This window comes from Perissodus microlepis, chromosome 13 (genome assembly GCF_051167445.1).
Source record: "Perissodus microlepis isolate ML-2025 ecotype Zambia chromosome 13, ASM5116744v1, whole genome shotgun sequence".
Lineage (NCBI taxonomy): Eukaryota > Metazoa > Chordata > Actinopteri > Cichliformes > Cichlidae > Perissodus > Perissodus microlepis.
The window spans coordinates 23946980-23970109 of NC_140473.1; the positions used below are offsets into that span (position 1 = coordinate 23946980).

Below are 23130 nucleotides of genomic sequence, written 5' to 3' on the forward strand. Positions count from 1 at the left end.
CTTGGAAAGGTAAAATGATTGGCTAGAATCTAAAGTGTATGACATCTCAGGAAAAAAAGCACCGAAATGTGCGCTGCTTTTCGGTCTGGTTACTACCGTTTATGTCAGAACCGGTGCTATAATGGCACCGGATACCGGTACCCATCCCTACTGATGAGTCATAATTTCTCCTTAAGAAAGTAGATTGTGGCTAAATAGGAAGTACTTATTTGAAGAATTTGGCTATTCATTTTAACAGTTTAGAATTGTATACATATATTTTTATTTTAGTGGTACAAAAAGGTCAACAACTATATTCAAAGGTATCTTTTGAATTCCTCTGATATTAATGTTATTGATCCTGTTGTTGTAAATCAACAAAGTATAGCAGATCATATTCTACATGATTCAACAGAGTATGATAAGCAGAGCAGTTATAAAAGAGACACCGAGCCAGAGTTTGCATGCATGAAATTATTGTAGCAGTAACCATGTATTTAGACTTTAAATGTATTTCTTATTTCTCCTTTCTACTTGAGATTAGTGGGACATGAAGTTAAACTAAGGACCACATACATTTTTCTTGCTCATATGCCTATAGTGGCATTTATGCCCATAGGAATAATTTGTCACAAACCGGTCTGAGTGAAATGTGCTAAACGGTTGCATTCCATTTGCAACCACACTGCCTATTACACATTTCACAGCATATTTCTCCCTTCCTTTCTGCAACACATTAGGCTTTTCAGGTTGCTACTGTTTGTAAAGAGTTGGAGATAGTGGAGTAATGTTTTTTGCCTTGAGCTTTCTGCCTCAGAGACAATGCAGGTTAATCAGCATAACTGTGAATGATCCCAGTCTGCTAAATGGCTCATTTTATACTGTTGTCCCTCTACCTGTATTCCAATTGTGTCATATCCCATCAATTTAAAGCTATACCTTTATTTAACCTATGTCCCCTGCATATGCTTGCTGTGCTCCTGCAATTTTAGCAGGATTGTTTGATTGACAGTTGTGAGAATTTCTGTGCTCTGAGGAGGCACCCAGGGCTGCAACACCTCTGAATTATGAATGAACAGGCTCAAGCTCTTACCTTCCTGTGTCAATGGAGCATATGCAGTCTATGGGCGTTCTATTCAGCTTTTCTTTATTAACACCTTTTAAAAATAATTTGGAAGAAATAAATGTAAAAACAAATGCACTGGCCTGAAACGATTAATTGAACAGTTTAAATTTCCATTTAGTACATCTGTTAGTGTGATCTTCAAAGTTAACATAATCCTCTTTCCCGAACCTTAAAAACCTCATTTCAGATACCCATGCCTTTCTCTGCTCTATAGCATCACCCTGCCAAGCCTGTAGTAAATCAGCTGGTGAGCTGGCTGCATCACCAGGCAGAATTTATGGGCTCATGGCTCATCATCTCTAGGGATTTCACCTAATAGCACCTATGGGTTAATCCAGGAGTCTTCTTTGCGATTTCTTTGACACTCATCATGCAGCCCATTATTCATCCCATCTGACAACTCTTGTTTCCCGATTGTACTCCTCTAACCTCATTACCCAACCATTCACTTCCTCAGTAAACCACCTTATCTGTTTCTCTGCTTCCTGACTCTCCAGCTGTTTCTCTTATAAGACCTGTGACACTTGGTTTGCCCTCTGCCTCTGAGTTGGGAAAACTTTCCTCTGGCCTATTAGCTTTGCTTCTGCTCCTCTTTAAATGACTTCCCAGCTTCCATTCTGTTGTCTATTCTCGTGTTGACTCTATCTGAGTCTGAATCTTTCTCTTTCTCAGAATGAGAAAGGAAAAAGATTTAGTCATAGCAAGAGCTTGTCTATTCTGTTTCACTGCTTGATTCTATATTTTCCCATCAAGCTAGTATCTGTCACTTGTTTTAGTGTCCCTTTCAGAGCCCTTTTGTCTGCTGTAGTCTGCATCTATCCAAATCTATACCCCGTGGTTGCTGATCCTGCCTTTTGAAGTGTTATACCCAAGTTGCCTTTATTTGTTTGTTCAGGGGTCTCTTCAAAAGTCTGTTTTTGAAGGTATAAATTCTTGTTTTTACACATGCAGATGTGTACTAGATGTCTAAATTCATATACTCTTGGTGATTTTTTGCTTTACTTCAGATTTCCCCCCTGTGACAGGGCACTTAACCTAAAACTGGATTATCTGTTTTCACATAAATTAATATACTGTGTTCGCCTTCTTCATCTGATAGGACTGATGATAAACCTCTCTTAAGAAAGAAAATTAAGACATGGATTATCATAACAGCGTGACATGTTTTTGGACTATTTTCAAATAGACATTCCTGTAAGCGAATATGCCAGTAACGGAGGGGGGCAGAGTATCCGAGAGAGAAACACACAGTGTGTATGGACCTATAAACACACATGCTGAGGGAGAGAGAGGGAGAGAGAGAAGAAGGGAGAGAGAGACAGAGGCTGAGCTGATCCTCAGTCGGTTTGTGAGGGAACAGGCGAAAGAGAGACCTGCTCACACGCTGACACACATACACACACACACACACGCACACACACACAGGCACACTCTCAGTCTCATACACTCTCGCTCTCTTACTCGCGCTTGGGGGGGGGGGGACGGGAAGGGAAGAATGAGGAAGAAGTCCGATCTGCTGCGAGCCTTGTCCCAACAAATGCGGGCATGCTAATGAAGCACCGCTCCGGTCATCCGATCATACAGGTCAGCCAGGTCGAACTACATGGAAACGAGGAGTAGGCAACAAACGAAGATAACAGCAACAAATAACCAGGCGCTGCATGGGAATCCAGACTCTTCCCTCCTTTCGTGCGTCTCGATCGGTGGATACGCCGTCTTGGCTGGCATATAAGAGCTCCCTGCGTCTCCATTACCATTCCCCACCACTGGCTTACCTCTACTACTACTACTACTCCTCCTCTTACTCCTTGTTCTACTAATATTATTAGTAGAGCTACAGTGCAGCTTTTACTACGGACTTCTCCGGATCGTGGCCACTCAAGGGAATAAAAGGTAGGCACTCTGCAGTTTTCTGGGTGTGCTTCATTACGGATAATGACATTAATAGCAATGTGGGCAGCTTTGCATACATTTTGCGGCTTTGTCTTGTAAAAGCAAGTTTTACACAGGGAGGTAGAGTGAATGGGATGGAAAGCGGACCCTTTCGTCTCGTGGAGCTCCGACTGAAGACTGAAAGCACCATGCGTCGGAAGGGTTTGGATGCAGTGTGGAAACGATGTTCCCTCACTCCCATTCTCCCCCACCGAGCTTTCCACACTGCGCCTTTCTTCCACTGTGATTTGGAAATGTACATAGATTGAAGCTTGGGCTTAGAAAGCACCGAGTACGATGGGAGGTGCTTATCAGTGTTTTTTCGCCAAAGTGAACAGACAGCATGGTTTCATGGGGTGTATTATTTTTTTTCCTTTATTTGCTCTACACATCCACGCTCCTTCCACGCTCTCCACTCCTCTAGCCGCCTGCCCCACTTATTTATAGAGGAGTCATTACGGATGCAGAGCACGTTCAGACAGCCATGCTCTCACCTTTTTATAGGCGTTCAATGTGGAAGTTGGGTGACAAACATTCGCAACCAAAGCTAAATTTCCCTGCTCTGTATGGTAATCCTTGTAAAGAGTGAATGCGCATTGAAAGACACATTTGAACAATTCTGCAGGTTCCATGTCCTGTGCGCCAAGCAGTGCAATTCGGAGGTGATGGAGTGCCTTTGTGCATCAGTGGAGAGCAGGTTTCGGGGAAAACCTGCGCGTGGACCCGGTGTTTGAGTTTCAGTGGGCTTCTGATTTAGTACTTTTTTACTAACAAGTTGGATTTAAAGACACAGAGGGAAAACTGGCTTAATTTTTGTTTAATTTTCTGTCTGCTTTTTGGAAAGGTTTTAAAACCAAACGGTAGCAGAGCTTCACATATTAGTTAATGTAAACCTATACCGTAAAGTAATTATTGCCCCCGTGTGACACTCCAAGTGTCTCATCTGTTGAGGATTGCTTGGCAAATCAGGAAGATATCATGTAGGCTTTCTAGGCATTTCGCTTTCACCTGACATGAGTCGGGGCTTTAATGGTCATGACACAGAGGAACTGGAGCTCGTTCAGTGTGGATGATATAAAATATTTATTTTTAACAATAAAAAAAGAATGTCAGTCAGCCTTTACAGCTTTATTTAACTCCTAGCAGTGCTGCATTTATTTATTTATTTTTAAAGAACTCGTCCTGCTGCAGTGATGTTAATCCAGAGTAGGAATTAAGACAAAACAGTTTAAGATTTTCGGTAAGAGACCCATTTTCCAATAATAAAATTGGAACTTTTCCCATATCAGACACCAGATTCAGGTCGCCTCTCAGTGGGTGTACATTAGGCTTGTTCTTAACCTGGTTGTGTGAGAATGTACCACACATGCACGCAACTTCCACACTTGGTGACAGCTAAAGCTAAGTCAGTGCTCAGTGTCTGAGAGGAAGCTGAGTCTGTGACTAGACGTTTAACTGTATCTGATGTAAATGTAATAATTCTGTATTATTAATGCCATGAGTGTACTGAAAAAAATTCCAAGTCGGATATAATTTTTTTTTTTTTTTTTTGCATTAAAGGACGGGAATTTTTGTTTTAATCCTAATAGTAATAGTTCAGTTGAAGGCTTTGTTTTCCTCCATGATTGTTAGGTTATGCTAATATTAGGTCAAAATGACTTTTTTTCAAGAATGACATCATTTGAAAAAAATATTTCCATTCATCTTTTTCCCCACACATCCCTAAGCTGTTCTGCTTCTTTCAGCAAAAGAGACCCTGCTCACTTTATAGTTTACAGTAAACAAGAACAAATTAGGTGATGCTTGTAAAAATGCAACACTGAGGAGAAAATCATGAGAAAAACAGTAAATTTTGCTACATCTCAGACATTCCCTTATAAAGTAAATGCTTCTTTCTCACTGTTTTGCCACATTTTTTGTCAAGGTGTTTATGCTAATACAGTCAGTTTAACACTCAATGGGCAAGTAATTAGCCATTCAAGATGAGCTCAGAGACAGGGTCTATCTATTAGAAATCAATGTGCAGTTTGGTGCAGTCACTGAAATTTATCATTATCTTTAGTAATTAATTATGCTGATTAGTGGAAATCCTTAGCTTAATTTGTGGGAGTATTGCTATAAAATAATGCTGGTATAGATTCAATGAGATCCTGGGAAAATTCCTCAGAGATTTTGGACCATATTAACATGATAACATGACATGGTTACTGCCAGTTTGTGATGAGAATCTCCCACATCCCAAAAGTGCTGTCTTTGGATTGAGATCAGGTGACTATAGAGGTCATTTGAGTACAGTGAAGTCATCACCATGTTCAAGAAACCAGTTTGAGATGACTTGGCCTTTGTGACAATGTTCGTTATCCTGCTGAAAGCAGCCATCAGAAGATGGGCATAGTCAGCAACTATACACATGTAGGCTATGGCGGTTAAATGATGCTCTATTGATAGTAAGAGGGCCAAAGTGTGTTAAAAAATCCCCCAGCAGCAGCAGCAGTGTGAACCAGAAAAGGCAGTATGGATTCATGTTTTTTTATTGTTTATGGCATATTCTGACCCTACGATCAGCACAGAAATCAGACACTCATCAAAACGGGCAACACTTTTCCAGTCTTCTATTGTTCACTTTTGATTAGGCTGTTCTTAGCTGACAGGAGAAACACCTGGTGAGGTCTTCTGCTGCTGTGAGTTCAGAGATGCCCTACTGCATGCCTTGGTTGTAATGAGTGGTTATTGCCGCCTTCCTATTAGCTTGAAGCAGCCTGGCCAGTCTCCTCTGACCTCTGACATCAACAAAGCATTTTCACCCAGAGAACTGCCACTCACTGGATATTTTCTTCTTGTTTCAAGCATTCTCCCTAAACTCTAGAGAACCTGTCTCACATCAGCAACCAGGGCATGTTCAGATTCACTTAAGTCATCTTTCTTCCCCAACTTGAATGGGTTGTCCTGATATACTTAAATGCACTGAGTTGTTCCTCCTTGTGTTCTATGTGCCATACATGAGCACATATCAGTAAAATCAAATACAAATACTAAAATAGTAATGGTGGATAGAAAATTTATTAAAGGCTTTGTAAAGATCATTACTTATACACTAATGGTTGTTTTTGTTATAGAAATGCTAGACTCTTTAATTCCTTTAAAAGTGTGCTAAACTGTGAAAGTTAAAAAAGCAATACTCAGTTCAATAAGATCATTAGAAGGAAATGAACATGATTTATTGATGTACAAATTCAGTTTTAGATATTTAGTGGTTAGACTCAGCTGGCCCATCACACCAGAATTTAATCCCAGCAGTGATAGAGATTAGGGCAGGACCCCCGGGAGTTTAGATGCTGGTAGTGGAGATGACGACACAGGCTCGAATGGAGGCTGAGTAATAGGGAGGAGATTGGTTGCATGAAGGCATCTGCAAGATGTTTGGACTTGATCAGTGTTGTCACAATCAGCTTGACAGCATGGGAAACTGGAAATGGTGTAAAGCTTAGATTAGCTGCAAAAATCAGGGAAGCAGAGATGTGTGACAACAGATCTTCCTTATTTAACTTATGCATAGGCTTCATTTCTGTAAGTGCTATGTGTTTAGTCTTAGTCAACAAAGCCAATGGCTATTGTACCTTTATTTTTGAGTGAATAGCGTTTACAGGAAATGGAAGCTTTCTGGAGTCATTAGTTGATTTGAATACTGAGTATTAGACATGGTGATAAAGTGTCGGTGAAATAGGTCCAAATATGTTTACATGCATTGTGTCAAAGAAAAACATTTGACTTTTTATTAGATGTTTGGTGTCGAACATTTTCATATTTGGAACTCTTGGCTTAAACAAGACAAAACTAGACACTTAAAAAATAAAGCTATATAGTTTGTTGATTGCTGTTCAGAAGAGAACTGGTGCACTGACGTATCTAATTATTTACATGTGGTGACTGTTAACTAGAAAGGAAATGCTAAGTCCAGTATTCATTATCAGCTTCAACTTCCCTTTATTTACTGAGCAATTGCACCCAAGTAGTGTCTGCAGGTTAAATAACAGCAACTGACACAAACAATAGCTTGTATCCAGCTCCTCAAGGGAATGTAACTCTTAAGCTGCTAGATGCTTCTTTATGATCCCCAAGCTAGTCACAAACATTGTCTGTCAGCAGTTTGTGTGCAGTGGTTTTATTAGTGTGTTTATTTTCTTGATAATATCATCCTCCCTGTGATAAAAAACAGGTTTTTGACAGTACTGCAAGAGGTCTAAAGTGGCACAGTCACAGGCAATAAAACAAAAACAGAGCTGGAAGTCCCTAAAATGCTCCATAAAGCTGAAGAAACCTACTGTGAAATTTTTTTTTTTTGTTACACAATATGATGTCACCTCATGACTGGTGGAAGGGCACTGTCAAATATATTTTTTTCAATGTTTCACTATTTCAGATTACAAAATACATGAAGCTATTGTGAAGATTTAATTGGCTGCTGGTGGCGTGTAACGTTGTTACTGCATGTTCCTTAATTTTTAGGAAGCCTGATGACATAAACTATTTAACCATATAAGATAAAACCACAGAATTCTTGTGAAATTTGAACCTATTGAAGAAAGGGGAAGATGTCATCTCTTTAGCAAAATGTACATAATGCAAGATATTTTTACCCGCGTGCTTCCTTATGTGGATTATACCATAAACATAGAAAGGGTTAAAGATGGCAAAGTTGAAGATAATTATGTGCCTTATATCATTTCCCATCTCTTGAATGAGTAGGGAACTGTAAATAAGGGAAATCATTTGATAATTTGTTTCAGCCTTTAACAATTTAGTTCTTTTTTTTGGTCTTGCACAACTCCTGTTTCTTCATCATTGCCCTCCCACACATTCATGTCTCTTATCACAACCCAGGTATTCAGATAGTCATTGGTCAGACGTAAAAGTAGGAAATAACCCAGTGTACTGCAGTGGCAGTCTGATCATTTCCACCTCTACAAGTGTAATAATATGACAGGACGTCTTTGCCGGGGGACTGGCTGTTAGAGAGATCCAGATAAAAGGGCTCAACATCATTCTAATGATGGTAAATGCAGACCATTAATCTTCAGTTGTTTCCAGGCGATAGTGTGTGTGTGTGTGTGTGTGTGTGTGTCTATTTTGGCCTGTGCTTGCACTCACATTCAGTGGAATATCCCTGTGGTTTTATTTCATTTGAAGAGGTGAGATTATGTTAGATTAGCCTCCTGTTTGCTACCTTGTATTTTTTCTTTTCATCTGCCTGTCTCTGATTCTCCTTATCGCTAAACTAGGTACTGTTTTCCACATTACACTCCTCTCCTTCAGCCCCTTTCTTCTTACGTCTCTTGTGCTCCCATTTTTATTTACTTTTCCACATTTCTTTGTCTCGCTTTCACTCACTGGTTTAAATATTTCATTATCGCCGCCTGTCCCATAGCGAGGAAAATGCATCGCAGATTGGCTGAGAGCAGCACGCTGAGGCTGTTACCTTCACTCACTGCATTCTCAAGCACACCATTTCATTTTATTTTCAATTATTTTACCACTATGTTATTTGCAAAAATATGTGATTCCGTTTCAGATAAACATTAGAAGTTTATGCAAAATGTGAGGTCTTGTCTTATGTATTCCTCCTGACTTCTCTCTGTCCTTGCTCTGTTTCCTGTTGGTCTGATCAGCTGCCTTCTTGGCATCTTTGGGTGTTATCTTCAAAGGCTCTCAAGACATAACAGTTCTGGGCCAGAGAAGCAACAGCTTGTTTCGCTGCAGCACATGGTTTTCGTTTCGTTAACTTTACGCTTTCTGTCTTTGTTGTTGCCTCTGGGGAGTAAGATTCAGTGGTCCAGTTTCTGTGTCTGTTGTCTTTTTCTGAGGCTGGATTTTCGTCTGCTGTGTTCTTCTTGAAATGGAGCCAAGTTTTTGAGGTCATAACACTAGGGAAAATCATGACGGATATTCTGAAACCTGATATTTCAATTAGAAAATCCAAAATAGCAGCCACTGTTCAGCCACAAAGCCACTCAAGCACTAACAACAGACACGTTCCCTAAAGTTTGGCTCTGATACGATCCAGGTCATTATCTTTTCCTTTATCAAGTGGCCATTAATGTTACAGGATGTTCTTACAGGATGTATTTTGCAGGCAAGAAACAAGCCCTGAACTGTAAACAGCGTGGGTGATTATCTTATGTCATCTGAAGTGTAATCTTCTGATAAAGCGTTAAGCAACCAAAACTGTGTAAGGTAGGTCTATCAAGGATTCCTGTTCGTGAGGATGAATTTTAAGCAAGCCAGATGGAAAAAATGGAGGAAGGAACAGAAACTGGAGTGCTTACCCAGGGTTAGCCAATGAACTGTGTTATATTAGGAACTGTGGCATGCGCAGCTGATAGTATATACATAATCTACTGCTTTATTTTTTAAGAATGCAGACTATTAACTATGTTTTATGGTAAAAGCTAGGAGACTCAAGCCCCAAGGGGAAAGGAAGAAAGCCTGGAAGTAGTTTAAATGACCAAACGATCTAAAAACAGCCAGCAACTGCTGTATTTTGTGCAGTTTAACACAATTCACCCTTCCTCTGTTTGTGAGAGGGCTCTGGCAGCTACAGTGTTGTTGTCACTGCAATAATTTATTCATCCTTATGTTTTTTCCTGTTTGTCCTATTCAGAGTCACAGACCCATCAAAATTGCACAGATGAAATGAATCATTTGAACAGATAATAACACAGGAAAAACACTATAGTGAGCAATAAAGGCCATGGGTTTTTAAGCAAGTGAGTTGCCGTGGACCAGTAAGTACCAGAAAGTACCAAAAGCAAAGTATTTCAAAAGCTGACTGAGCTCTCCTCCACATCACAGATAAGAAAGGCGTAACGGCACTAATTGTGACCTTCCATTAGTAGCTTATGCTGTGCCATTTGTACTTTTTTCCTGTGCTTATGGACTTCTAGTGCAGTTTTTTTTAAGTTGGAGGGCTGAATTTCCTAGTTCTCACTTGGAATTTTCAACTGGAACACCCCCTAAAGTTGGAACACAAACTTTGGAGCAGCCTCACCAACCCTGACTTCACAATCCAAGATGGCGGCATGCATGTAAACGGCAATAAAACTGTGAAACTTGTTATCAGGACAGCCATAGTTGTGTATTTGTGACTGGCTAAATAAGCCATATGAACAGCATTGAACAAGTTCTATCCATAAACGTGCTGCAGTGATGTTTTTAAGCCCCCCAAAATAAACAAGTGTGGTGCTTGTGGAGCAGGGCCTGCTGTGATTTTGGCCTTGTTTGGGTGTGTTCTGCCTTAGGTTACAAAAATGGTGGCAAATAACTCTACAATTAAGAGAGTGCTTAAGGTCAGAGAAAGGTGAGTTCTAGTGCCAGAGAGCCTTGCTGGGTTGCAGCTAGTGGGCTGTGTGTGGTGGCTGCTTACTGCTGCTCTGTGGAGAGGAGTGTGTGTTTTGTTGACTTAGCCTTTTTTTTTTTTTTTACTTATTTTTCAGTTTAGTGACTAACTCCTGGGTTTGGTTGTTTCCTTCCTTTTAAAGGTGATAGTCGTTTGTCCGTCTGTTTCAGTTTCATTCGTAATAAAAACATTAATAAAAACCTTTAATTTAACAAGTTCACCTTCACCTTTTTTTTTTCAACCCAGACACTTCTTGTCACTTTCCCACATCCCCTGTATGTTTTAGGGGAACGTTAAAGGTCCAATTGCTAATTGGCAATAATAAATGAATGGCTCTACCTCGCTAAGCAGGAAAACAAACCCAATTTTCCTTCCTTTTCTGACATTACTACTGGAAACATGCAAAGACTTGTAGCAATATACTGCTTCTGTTTGACATAAAAATGTAGCTGCACCAATTGAGCAACATCAATCGTAGTAAAATTCCCACTCACGGCTAATTTAGAGGGATGGTTTACTGAATTTCTACACACCTACCCTGTTCCAGGTTCAGTTGTAATTTTTCTTTTGTCCTTTTTGACCATATCTACAAATTTTGCGACCTTTATAACCTCCAATTGTGTCGTGAAGCTTTAGAACATACACTCTATTGAATGGAGAAGAACTGGCTTTTGGTGTTATGTTCAGCCAACTGCCTTTTAGAAAAATGACATCTCTAAGTGAAAACAGCCAAATTCCAGAGCACACTGAATTATTGATCAGTTGGAAAAGTAACATAAAGGCTTTTGTGACCACACAAGAAGCCCGTATAAGGCAAGGAGCTGCTGACTTCCATTAACCAAGGGGGAAATGGTTGGTTATGATCTTGGCAAATTGAAGTTTAATTAAGTAGACATGTAATTTTGTTGAGAGTTGATTTTCCTAATGTCTGAGCACAAAGCTCTTACACCACAGCAGAGCCCACTCAGTAAACATCGAGGCAGCAGTTAAACATTTGGTCCATTTAACCCAAATATTTAAATTCACCACTGGTGGATTTCACATTACAAAGTAACAGATTTAGCCAGCAAACATCTTCAACACCATTAAGCAAGACACACACACACACAAATACTCTCCATACTGTATACTGTATTATATTCTCAATGGATTCTTGAAGGATCCTTTATTGTGTGTTTAGCTATGAATAACGTCAGAATGGATTCTTGGCTTAATAGGACAGAAAATTTTATTCATGTTGAAAAAAATATATTTATATTTATAATAGTTATTGTAGTAGATTGGCAAAATTGTGCTTTGTACAGCTATTGTCACATAGGAAAAACAGTGGTTCCTAACTGCAGCATAATCAAAATTATTGCGACAGTATGCAATGAATTTGTATGTATGCAATGCGATCTCATTACCCTTTAAATCATTGCTTCAAAGATGAGATCCAGGGCTTTTACCGCTTGCAGTCACTTGCCATTTTCAAGGAGACTTTGGTGCGTCAAGACACTGATAAAACAACAGTAAGACAGAGTCAGTCTGCTATCAGTTTGTGATTGAATGGGGTCAAATGAACAATTACATACAGTCTGTTTGTGATATTAAAGTGGCAAGAATCACAAGACTGTTGCTGTTAATGTGCAGAAAAATTAACATTAAACAGAAATTCACAATAACTACATTCAGAAACCAGCCAGAACCTCATACCTGGACAAGGTTTTCTGAAATCCCTCCTGACGTAGCTGCTGCACCACACTATATTAACTGCAAATGGATAAAGGTGCTAGATGGAGGCCATTACCTGACTGACTGCAGTCTGTCTGAGTCAGACCATGTTTGTTTGGAGACAGGTTGCCTACCTGCAGGCAACCTCCGCAATCAGCTTGCGATGGAGAGTGGTCACTGAGAGGTTGGAGGTGTTGCATGCTCAACTTGTGGGTGAATAGTTGAAAAGAAAAAAGCTTGTTTGAAAAAGGTTCTGATCTGAGCTTTGTTTTGTCTCTTAATTCTGGTTATTGATCTTTAATTCAATGGATTACCTCTTTTATCATTGCTTTATTGCTTTTCTTAAACAATTAAAAAGTGGTAAAATTAATTTACACTGCTGTTTTGTGTAAATTAGTTTTAATTTGCTACACTTGTTCTGTTTCAGCATGGTCAATGCATTTGGCAAACTCAGATCTCTCAAGCTGTGCTGTATGTTGTGAACTGCAGCCAGTCAGAAGACAATTTAATTTAATCTAATTTTTCAGAAACTGAATGAATTGTGGGGCATCACCAAGGCAAGAATCACATAAAAAGTCTATTTATAACTGGGAGTAACACCAAGCTGGAAATGAGCACAACAGGCCACCTTTAATTTTAATCAAGGACATTTTATGGTTCAGTCATGATGACGTGCTATAGCAAAAGTCAAAGAACATTTAAAATTATTGGTAAGACCTAGCATGAACATTTTTTTCTGTGAAAATATGGATTTTTTTTTTCAAGATTCTTTTTATTGTATTTAGACATAGAGGCATTGAAAGTATAGATACAAACGTGCAAAATCTGTGTGGCTTTAATTCTGTGGAATGGTCCAGGAGAGGATGTGTGTTCTTCTCCTGAAGTTTAAACTAAATTATATAACCATCCGCAACCCAGCATCTTTTATAGTCATGCAAATGCTGATCAAATGAGGTTTCACTAATTCAGGAGACTCAAATTTAAGCAATTCTAAGTTTATCCTTTCACTTGGAGCAATTTAATATTTTCTGTTCCTCCTTTCATTCAGATAAAGTACTTTCTAATATTTTGCCTACTGCTCTGCTGTCTGACCATCACATTGTTGCATACAAAAGTGCATACAATACAGAAACAGATGAGGCAAAGACTCCAAGGCCACCAAGATAGAGACATGCCAGAGAATTGCCTTGAGTCCACTAATAGACTCATCATGTTATAGAGCAGAGTCCCAATGCTCCAATATGTTTGATTAATTCCCATAAAAAATGAGCGGCCTTATGAAAAATATCCACGTTATTTTTCAGTGATTTGTATTTATGATGATACATTTTAGGTGTTGCAATGCCAGATTTCCAATTATGTTGTTTACCTTGGAGCAAGAATTTAGTTCTCGGATACGAGTCTGATGTTAGGACTAAGTTGTATCAGTTTGCATTAGGGCTGCCACGATTAGTCGACTAGTCACGATTACGTCGACTATTAAAATCGTCCACGACTAATTTAATAGTCGACGTGTCGTTTGAAGCTTTGTAAGATCCCAAAAGACGCAGGAATGAGTAGTAGGATTTACGAGTGTAATAACGGACTGAAACAGAAGATGGCAGCACTGCATGTACAAGGATGCCAGCTGCCGTTAAACCCCGAAGAAGAAGTTGTGTCCCATAATTCATAGTGGCCCAGAATAGTTGTCAACAATGGCGGCAGCTAGTTAGTTTTAATATTACTCTTATTATTCTTTTTGGGTCACAAAATAAAGTTTAACATATTTTCAGGCGAGAATGTAGCTGTGTAAACCTCAAATATCAGCTCAGTTTATCAAGACACCACATATTTTTAAAAGCGCTCCGACGTTTTCGGTGACGTCTGTTATCCACTAGCTCGATAGCTAGCCGGGGGCAAGGCTCACTAGAGCCCGTGAGAGCACTGGACTCCCGGCAAATCGTTTTCAAATCCACCGCTGTCTTTCGTTACTCAGGTTAAACATATATAAGTCACTTAGATAACTTAAAAATGTTATTGTTTGGCTTTTTTCAGTATTTTATTTGTTCCTGAGTAAATCGGTTTGGCTGAGATTAAAGTTATAGTTTTTACACAGCTGAATAAACGTCAAGCAGACAACTGATCATCAGAAGCCTGAGATGCTCGAGAATATACTCTGGTGTACTGTTATATTTTAGATAGCAAGGAGCAGATGGCTGAGTTTATTAAACTCCACCGAAACAATCTGCAAATTTCATTAACATTTAATAAACTATCATCTTGTCTTTATTTTTAGTTAGCACATACCTTAAACACTTAAAGCTGTAAGCTAATGATAGTTATATAAGAGCAGATGCATGTTGGTGCAATAAGCTGTACGTTTTACGTCCAATAGATGCATGTTCTGATTAGTCGACCTGTCGCAAAAATAATCGGTGACTAGTCGACTATCAAAATAATCGTTTGTGGCAGCCCTAGTTTGCATATTCTTTTTCTAGTTTCTTTGGTACCTGCCATTAAATGTCACTACATGGGCTTTTTATGACAAAAGTGATTAGTCTGTGTGAATGCCTACACTTAAAACACAAATAAGCACACGATTAATTTGTGAACTACCCACATCTCAATGCTAAAGTGTGTTTTGGAAACAATAAGCCCAAATCAGGCGTTAAAAAAATACAATCTGAAATAATTACTCAGAATGCTACACCTTTTCTCTGAAGTGTTCACCGGGGGAGATTGATGAAGCTCTGTGGGCATCTTTTGGGTGTGTGATATTTAAAAGATGTCTTAATAAAGCCACCTTATTCACAAGTTACTGTTGCTGAGAGAAGTAGACTGTTTTCATAAAGGCCACTGCCAGCAGTGTTATATTAGGTAGAGCAGAGTATTATTGCTACAGGACCGCTGCAGGGAAGTTTCAGAAGCTGCTCCCTGAAAAGCCAAAGTGCTGAGCTCAGGAGCTCAAGTTTATCTTTGGTGTGATTATTCAAACTTGGTGTCCTTAAACAACTATGCAAACATCTGCCCTGAAACATGTCTGCTAATCTCTGTGGTGTTGTGTTTACAAGGTCCTAATGCATTCATGTGAACTGAGCTATTTGGTTTTAGTCACACACCTCCCAACTTATCATGTACTTTATCAATGCTGACGTGCTCTTGTACAACATTCTATCATAATATTTCATGATGTTGGCACCTTGCAGGCAGCATCATTTAGTGTAAGTAAATTGAAGTAAACAAATATCTTCCAGTGAAAATCACTACATTATAAAAATCATGTTAAAGGAGATTTAAATGTTAGAATTCCCCACTGGTTCCTGTTTTCAACAACATTCATTTGTCTTATTTCTAATAATACTTTGTATTTTCTCCTGTTGTTTTCTCTCTGAAGGTTCAACATCCTCATTAACACCTCAGAGTACTGGTCTTGACACCAACATGGCCCGTCGGGATCACTCCTCCCGTCTGTCCCCGACCATGAGGTTAACAGTTGTTACGGTGATCCTCTTCCTTAATCTCCATCCCTCATTGGCCGGGGCACCCCCTGAAGCAAGCCTGGGTGGCTCTGTTTCAGCTGTGTCCACCAATAAAACTGAATGCAGTAAACCTGAGCAGTGTTCACATGGGGTGATTCTACCTATTTGGGAGCCCCAAAACCCATCATTTGGAGACAAGGTCGCTCGTGCAACTGTTTACTTTGTGGCTTTGGTCTACATGTTCCTGGGTGTGTCCATCATCGCAGACCGCTTTATGGCATCAATAGAGGTTATAACATCACAGGAAAAGGAGATCACCATTAAGAAACCCAATGGAGAAACCACCACCACTACTGTCCGGATCTGGAATGAAACGGTCTCCAACCTTACCCTCATGGCTTTGGGCTCTTCAGCACCTGAAATCCTCCTGTCCATTATAGAAATTATTGGTCATGGGTTTGAGGCTGGCACACTGGGACCCTCCACTATTGTGGGTTCTGCAGCGTTCAACATGTTTGTCATCATCGGTATTTGTGTGTATGTCGTTCCTGATGGCGAGACGAGGAAGGTCAAGCACCTCCGTGTGTTCTTTGTCACGGCCACCTGGAGTATTTTTGCCTACATTTGGCTCTACCTGATTCTGTCAGTGATCTCACCTGGCGTTGTGCAGGTGTGGGAGGGGCTGCTCACTTTCCTCTTCTTCCCCATTTGTGTGGTGTTCGCCTGGATAGCCGATCGCCGCCTGCTGTTTTACAAGTATGTGTACAAGCGCTACCGCACTGGCAAGCAGCGTGGCATGATCATTGAGACCGAGGGTGATCGTCCACTTCCTTCCAAGGTATGATGCTGTCACTGTTGCCACAGCTGTTATCACCAGGGTTCATTTTCCACAGACATTTTTTGTATAAAGCATATAACTGTTTATTGCATTTAACTAGTCAATTACTGAAATCTGGGGAATGCACTAAATAAAATGTCAGAAGGGGTAAGAAACACCTTATTACCTACTATTCTTTGCCATGCTTTGGCATGTACAGTTTTTTGCAATGAACACAAGAGTGAGGACAGGACAATGAACAGTTTTCTTATCTTCAGTTCAAATAAATTAGTTTTAATGTGCCTGACCTTTCCTTTTTGGAACCTCCTTAAATTGCTTGATTTGCCCTGTTAGACTGTTGTTGTAGCAGTTTCTTATTCCCATATCTCACCAATGTCTTACTACCAAGTTTTGCAGAAGAAAAAATGCCTTCCTTAGTGTTGTATAAAAATCTTAACAGTTATAACTAAAGCATATCCGACATATCTGTGAGAAGAGTCAGCTAGTAAAAACATAATTAAGCTGTCCTCATCCAAACACATGGTGGAAAAGATAAAGAGTGCGTGAAGAGTGTTCATGAGTAATGTGTACCTCAAATCTGTATTACAGAATGACATTTTGCCATGCTAAACTGTTGTTATGAAACACGCACAAATACCTTCTTAAGTATTGTCAGCTATTAATTTCTCGTTTTGACTATTATCTGATGACACATGTGAAGATGAAGTGCATCACACACATCTAATGAAATCTTCAGTGCTGTGGAGTAGGTTGTGTTGATTTGCTACAGTTAATTTGAAGCCTGGTTGTCTCTTCTTCTGCATTTGAAAATTGCCCATGTTGTTATTGCTTGATGGCATTATAAAGAATCAGTGCTCCGTAAGTATATGAAGAACACTTTCATTTCATCTTCTGAAAAAGAAAAACACAAAATGAAATTCAAATATGTTCCTGAGGGAAAAAATTAGTATTTCTTGCCTTCCCGTTTAAAGAGACGAAGGACGTTTCATCACTGAAATGATTCTCTACGAAAAATGCAATGTCAGTGAAAAACAGAATACTTCTTTATTCTGACAGCTACAAAATAAAGTGACATCCAAATACTGACGACTAATATATTACCTACCCATCCTTTGGGATCTGGTACTGCTAGCTTACCAGGGTTACATGTAAAGTAAACCTTTGGAAATGTGAAAGCAAAAGTTTCAAGCAGAAACGGCCAGTTCTTGACCTAAATTTGGCTGACAAGACAAATAGTTTTAAGAATAAAACAGTGAGAACTGAGCTTTGAAACACTGACAGATAAAACCCTCACTGACCAGTGTCTAGTAGCACCCTTCTTTGCTTTGATTGAGGGGTGTTATTGGACACCAACATGTGCACATGACTGGATTCACACAAACACTCACTATTTGATTTCATGCTTGTTGTTGTGTTCTCATCACATACATGCAGTTCTCACTTGACCTTTGGGATTACAGAAGAGCGCCTAAAGAATTGATATATTGACAAAATCTTAAATGAGGTGTACTGATTACTTCTTCCTTCCGTCCTTCTATTGCTTCTGTTTTAAGGTGGACATTGAGATGGATGGAAAGATGCTGAACTCTCATGGTGTTGACTTCCTTGATGGTCCACTGGGCTTAGATATAGATGAGAAGGACTTGGATGAGGAGGAAACACGGAGAGATATGGCCAAGATCCTGAAGGAGCTCAAACAGAAACATCCTGACAAAGAGGTTTGTAACAAAGTCAGAAATATATCTTGCTATTGCTGCTCTAGTTGCACAAGACCAAAGGTAATCTGCAATATATAAAACTACTGCTGTTTGCTTTCATTTTTACAGGGTCAGATCACCAGTCTGTTGCAGAATATTAGATAAATTCTTAATAAATTCAGGCATTTATATATATTTACAAGTGAATTTCACACTTATGTATTGGTAAATATAGAAAATTAATAGGAAACCAAAGACATTTCCAAATAAAATATGCAGTATTTTCATTTGTTCTCTCACAAAGAAAATGCTGCAGACTTACTATTTACACAAAGACGAAATTTCTGAATTCTGAAAACATTTTCAAATAACATTTTTTTGTCCTTCTACAAGAAAAAGGGTTTTGCGAAAGAGAACTAAGTGGTTGGCTTGGCATGTAATTTACATCTGTTTTTTTCCCCCAGACTGTGCTTGACTTACTGTAAGTGTTTGACTCATTATAACTTTACTGCTATTTGACAGGTTCTTGTTCAGTAGTCATTGATGTGACACGTAGTTAGATCTTATTTATCCATCCAAGCTTGATGAAACTCCACCACATTGGTTCAGTGACACACAGCTTTTAAAAACATAAAATAGGATAGTGTTTCAGCAGTCTGGGAGTCGGGATTTATACCCCCAGGAAATCTACTATTAATGCATGTTGTTGCACTCTTTGTGGCTTTTTATATTTTCTCTTACCAGGTGGAGCAACTCATTGAGCTTGCCAACTACCAAGTCCTGAGCCAGCAGCAGAAGAGCCGTGCTTTCTATCGATGCCAGGCCACCCGACTGATGACAGGTGCTGGCAACATCCTGAAAAAACATGCTGCTGATCAAGCACGAAAGGCTGTGAGCATGCACGAGGTTCGCTCAGAAACTGGCGAAAACGATCCTGTCTCCAAAATCTTTTTTGAGCCCGGTTCTTACCAGTGTCTTGAGAACTGTGGCACAGTGGCAGTGAATGTGGTGCGGCGTGGCGGCGACCTGGGCAAGACGGTTTCTGTGGAGTACCGGACAGAAGATGGCACAGCCAACGCTGGCTCGGACTACGAGTTCACCGAGGGTGTAGTGGTTTTCAAGCCTGGCGAGACGATGAAGGAGGTCCGTGTGGGGATCATTGATGATGACATCTTTGAGGAGGATGAAAACTTCTTGATTCACCTTTCCAATGTCAAAGTGTTGACATCAGAAGGCGAGGAACCTGAGGAGGGCGAGTCAGCTAATCACGTTGACTCAGTGGCCTGTCTCGGCATGCCATCCACAGCAACTGTTACCATCTTTGACGACGATCATGCCGGCATCTTTACGTTTGAGGAGCCCGTATGCCATGTCAGCGAGAGCGTTGGCACCATGGAGGTGAAGGTGCTGAGAACCTCAGGGGCTCGTGGCGTGGTCATGCTGCCATACAAGACGTTGGAAGGAACAGCGCGAGGTGGTGGAGAAGACTTTGAAGACTCTCACGGCGTCCTGGAATTTCAAAACGATGAGATATTGTGAGTAACTTTGATCAGTCTCTCTTAAAATCATTAACTGGTTTTCATGTAGATAATGATCAGCTTCACTGTCATTATCCTCATATTTTTCGTAATTGTTTATTATGCATTTTGTCAGTGTAATGTTGCAAAAGTTATTGGTGATGAAGTGAAAAGGCGATGGTGTCAGTGCGATGTGGTGGTTGGGATGAGCAGTAAGGTGGACTGCTCTCTCAGCACACAACAAAATCAACATGCCCCACCCCCTTTATGCTTTTTGCCTTGTCTCTGTTTCCTACTTTGCCTTACTTATGCTCTTCTCTTATTTTCATCAGACTGTTCAGACCTCTGCCTTGGTCTCTGCCTTGGTCTCTGCCGTGCTGCGATGTTAGTCTTCTGTAGAGTTTATTGATTTTTGCACTGTGTAGTGTAGTTTGACTTATAAGTTCCAGTGCCGAGAAGTTGGGAAAGTGATTTATTTGTTGGGTGGTCAGTTGTTTGAATTTCAAGTAATTCGAATGTCATAGCGCTGAATTTGAACGAGATGCATTGAGCTTTCTTTGAGTAAGTCATGCAGTGGAAAACAAAGAGGACCTAGACACTGGAAAAGGTACAAGAACTCAACAGACAGCAGGGAGCTGGAGAAATGCTAAGGAGGGACATCTATCTAGTCAACTTAATTTAGATTAAAAAAAAACAACAACAGTTGCCCTTTTAGGTGGCTTAATAATGTGTGAGAACATCCCAGAACAAACCACTCACGAAGCCAGCTTGAAGTTTATTTGTCATCTTTCTTAGTTGAAAAGGGCACTCCACTGGAGCTCCATTTAAAGATCCCTGCTGTGAAATAAGAGCGGCACAGTTTAAAGCTCTTCTCAACCCAATGCTTAAAATCTGATGGTGACTCATGGTGAGGTTTGTGATGGCTATTTGACCACATTTGAAGAGGACTTTTACCACACTGTTGATTTTTTGATTTTGCTCACAGCCAGCTGCTGTAGTCGTCATCCTGACCCACACCAAGTGTGGGAAATTAGCTCCAGCTGTCAGTCTAATGTTTGTATAATACTGGTCAATATGCTTTGAAACTGAAGATAATCCCACAGTCTTCTGTTCTTGCATGATTCTTGTGTATATTTTTTTTCAAAACTGAAGTCCTTTCATTACCAACCATTATAAAGATTTTTTTTTTTTGCCAAAACATTAGATGACATGCTGACTCAAAGACTGACTCAGATATTGACAGTACAACTGTACAACTGTACAGCTGATACAGGTAAATGGTATTGTACTTAGACTGTAGCCTTGTATGTTAGTCTCCTAATAGCTGTTTTAATCTTGTTAGCAGTAAATATCAAGCTCATTGTATCATTATGTTGTTCAGACTTTATTTACACATTGACACGGTGGTTCTTGGCCAGTTTTGGTGGCCATATTAGTTTTGCTCTGGACTATAGTTTTGTATACATTTGTTCTCCTTGTAACTGTGATTGACTTGAATCTCATGTCTTTAATGGTCACGCGTGCTTTGTTATAATGCAGTCATTCAGTGTTGCTAAAGTGCCTACACACATGCACTCCTGTAGCTGTATACATGTAAAACTGAATGTCTGTTGGTTCTTTTAATAGGAGCTCTGTATTGTGTATTTCTCACAGTAAGGTGAAATTTCTGGGCATTGTTCTGTAAGGCTGTTGGGCTTGTACCTTTAGCGAGATATATACCCTGTAACATACTTCAGCAGTTTACCTTGTTACCCTTTATGTTTATTTATGGGAGCTGTGATCATCCCTAATTATCATCACATGTTACCGGCTGTATAACAACCGTCATTTAAATATCCACACCATCACTGTTTCGTTGACCACTCAATCTATCCCAGTATAGCAACTGGAATGAGGCTGAAGTAACTGATACTGAGTATACTGATGAAATGATTTCACTAAATCAACTGTACTGCTTCCTTATAAAATGGATTTCTGACCTATAAATCAGATGCTAAGAGTGTTTAGTTAGTGAGTCTTTGCCCATACTGTTTATCTTAGCTTTTCTGGCTGTGGAGGAGGTTCTTTATCTTCACAGAGAGCATGAGCACGACTGTGCACTGCTGCTGGTGTGGTCTCATAATAAGTAAATGAGATTTTAAAGCTGATATTGAACTACAGGAATAAACTGTATTTGACTTTGTTTAGCAGTGCGGAAAGAGATGGAAAGCACTGTGCTCTTTTAGCTGGCTGGCTTCAGTTATTGGTTACTGTAGTTTGCCTTGGAAACCAAAGGTTTGCTTACAGTGCTTGTTTGGAAATGTTCAGTTTGTATGAGAGATGGAAGAAGAGTTGTAATGACATTAAACAAAGTGTGCTGCCATAATGAATGAATAGGAGAGACGCTGTCTTAGTAACAGTAGTCTTAAACTCTTTCTGTGTCAGCCTCTACTGTTTTAGGTCAGATTTGAAGCAGATGTCTGCAGGACTTGCTTTTTCAGCCTGTGGCAGACAGAATAGTTTCCACAGCTTATAGTGCTTACAGCCAGGAATAAGTGGGTTTTAATAATACTTTGTCCAAATCAAATGATGGACTGTACATCCGGCTATCATGGTTACTGTGTGTGTGTGTGTGTATGCTTGTGTGTATATGTGTGTTTCTTTAGGGGAAGACTGAGTTGCTAAGTGATGACTGTAGACTACAGGAGATGTGCCTGAAGTGAAAAGTATTCTAAACATGCCACAAATGTTATCTATATTATGTATATTATGTAGAAGCCATTTTGCTATTGGGAAATCAGGGGTTTGATTCCCAGACAAGTCCTTTAACCACTTGGGGAGTAAGTGTGCCTATAACTCATCTGTGGTGACTTTTTTATATGAATAAGTTAAAACTGTAGGTGCTAAATCAAAAGGAAACCCCAAAGCATTATAAATAATAATAATAGAGAGACCAAAAATTAAGACGTCATGTCATGGCGAGCGATAGAATATCTGCAATTTTAACAGTAATTTAACCAAAACTTGAGCTTTCATTTAAGAATAACACACATGACTGCAACATGGTAACTTAATTTGTGCACATGCATAAATCTTAGTTAAAGTATTTTAACTTTGTGGTTTTATACTTGAGTGTACCGTCCTTCTTTCCAAGCCTTGGAGTCAAGCAGTTGGTGCATATAAAAAGGAGGATGCTACACTGTGCCTTGTCTTCTGGATAAACTTTCACGCCTTTAATGTGATGCGGTTTAAACATAGCTGCTCTGGATATATGGCCAGAAACTGGTTATGCTGTTGCAAGCACAGCAAAGGAACTAAACTTTTAAGGACAGATACATGTAACGAATAATATGGTAACAAATAGTAACGACAACTTACTGTTCCATACCATTTATGGCCCTAATTATTTTGCAACACTTGTCCCATGCTGGGCTTTTTTAGAAAATATGCATTCCCACAGAAATACACAGTGTAAGTCAGAAATGAGCCATTGGGGCC

At 39.7% G+C, this 23130-nt stretch overlaps 1 protein-coding gene across 3 annotated transcripts in view; it reads left to right on the forward strand.

Moving 5' to 3' along the window:
- The first annotated feature begins 2424 nt into the window (after positions 1-2424).
- slc8a1b (solute carrier family 8 member 1b) overlaps positions 2425-23130 on the forward strand; it is a 138427-nt gene continuing 117721 nt past the window's right edge. Inside the window, exons 1-4 of one of the 3 annotated variants that reach the window (XM_084948197.1) lie at positions 2425-2998; positions 15517-16439; positions 17993-18157; positions 18881-19671. In XM_084948197.1, coding sequence (XP_084804323.1) covers positions 15564-16439; positions 17993-18157; positions 18881-19671 — 1832 coding nt within the window. In that variant the 5' untranslated portion in view covers positions 2425-2998; positions 15517-15563. The remainder of the gene's footprint in view (positions 2999-15516; positions 16440-17992; positions 18158-18880; positions 19672-23130) is intronic. The other 2 variants (XM_084948196.1, XM_084948198.1) reach the window with 2 other exon arrangements.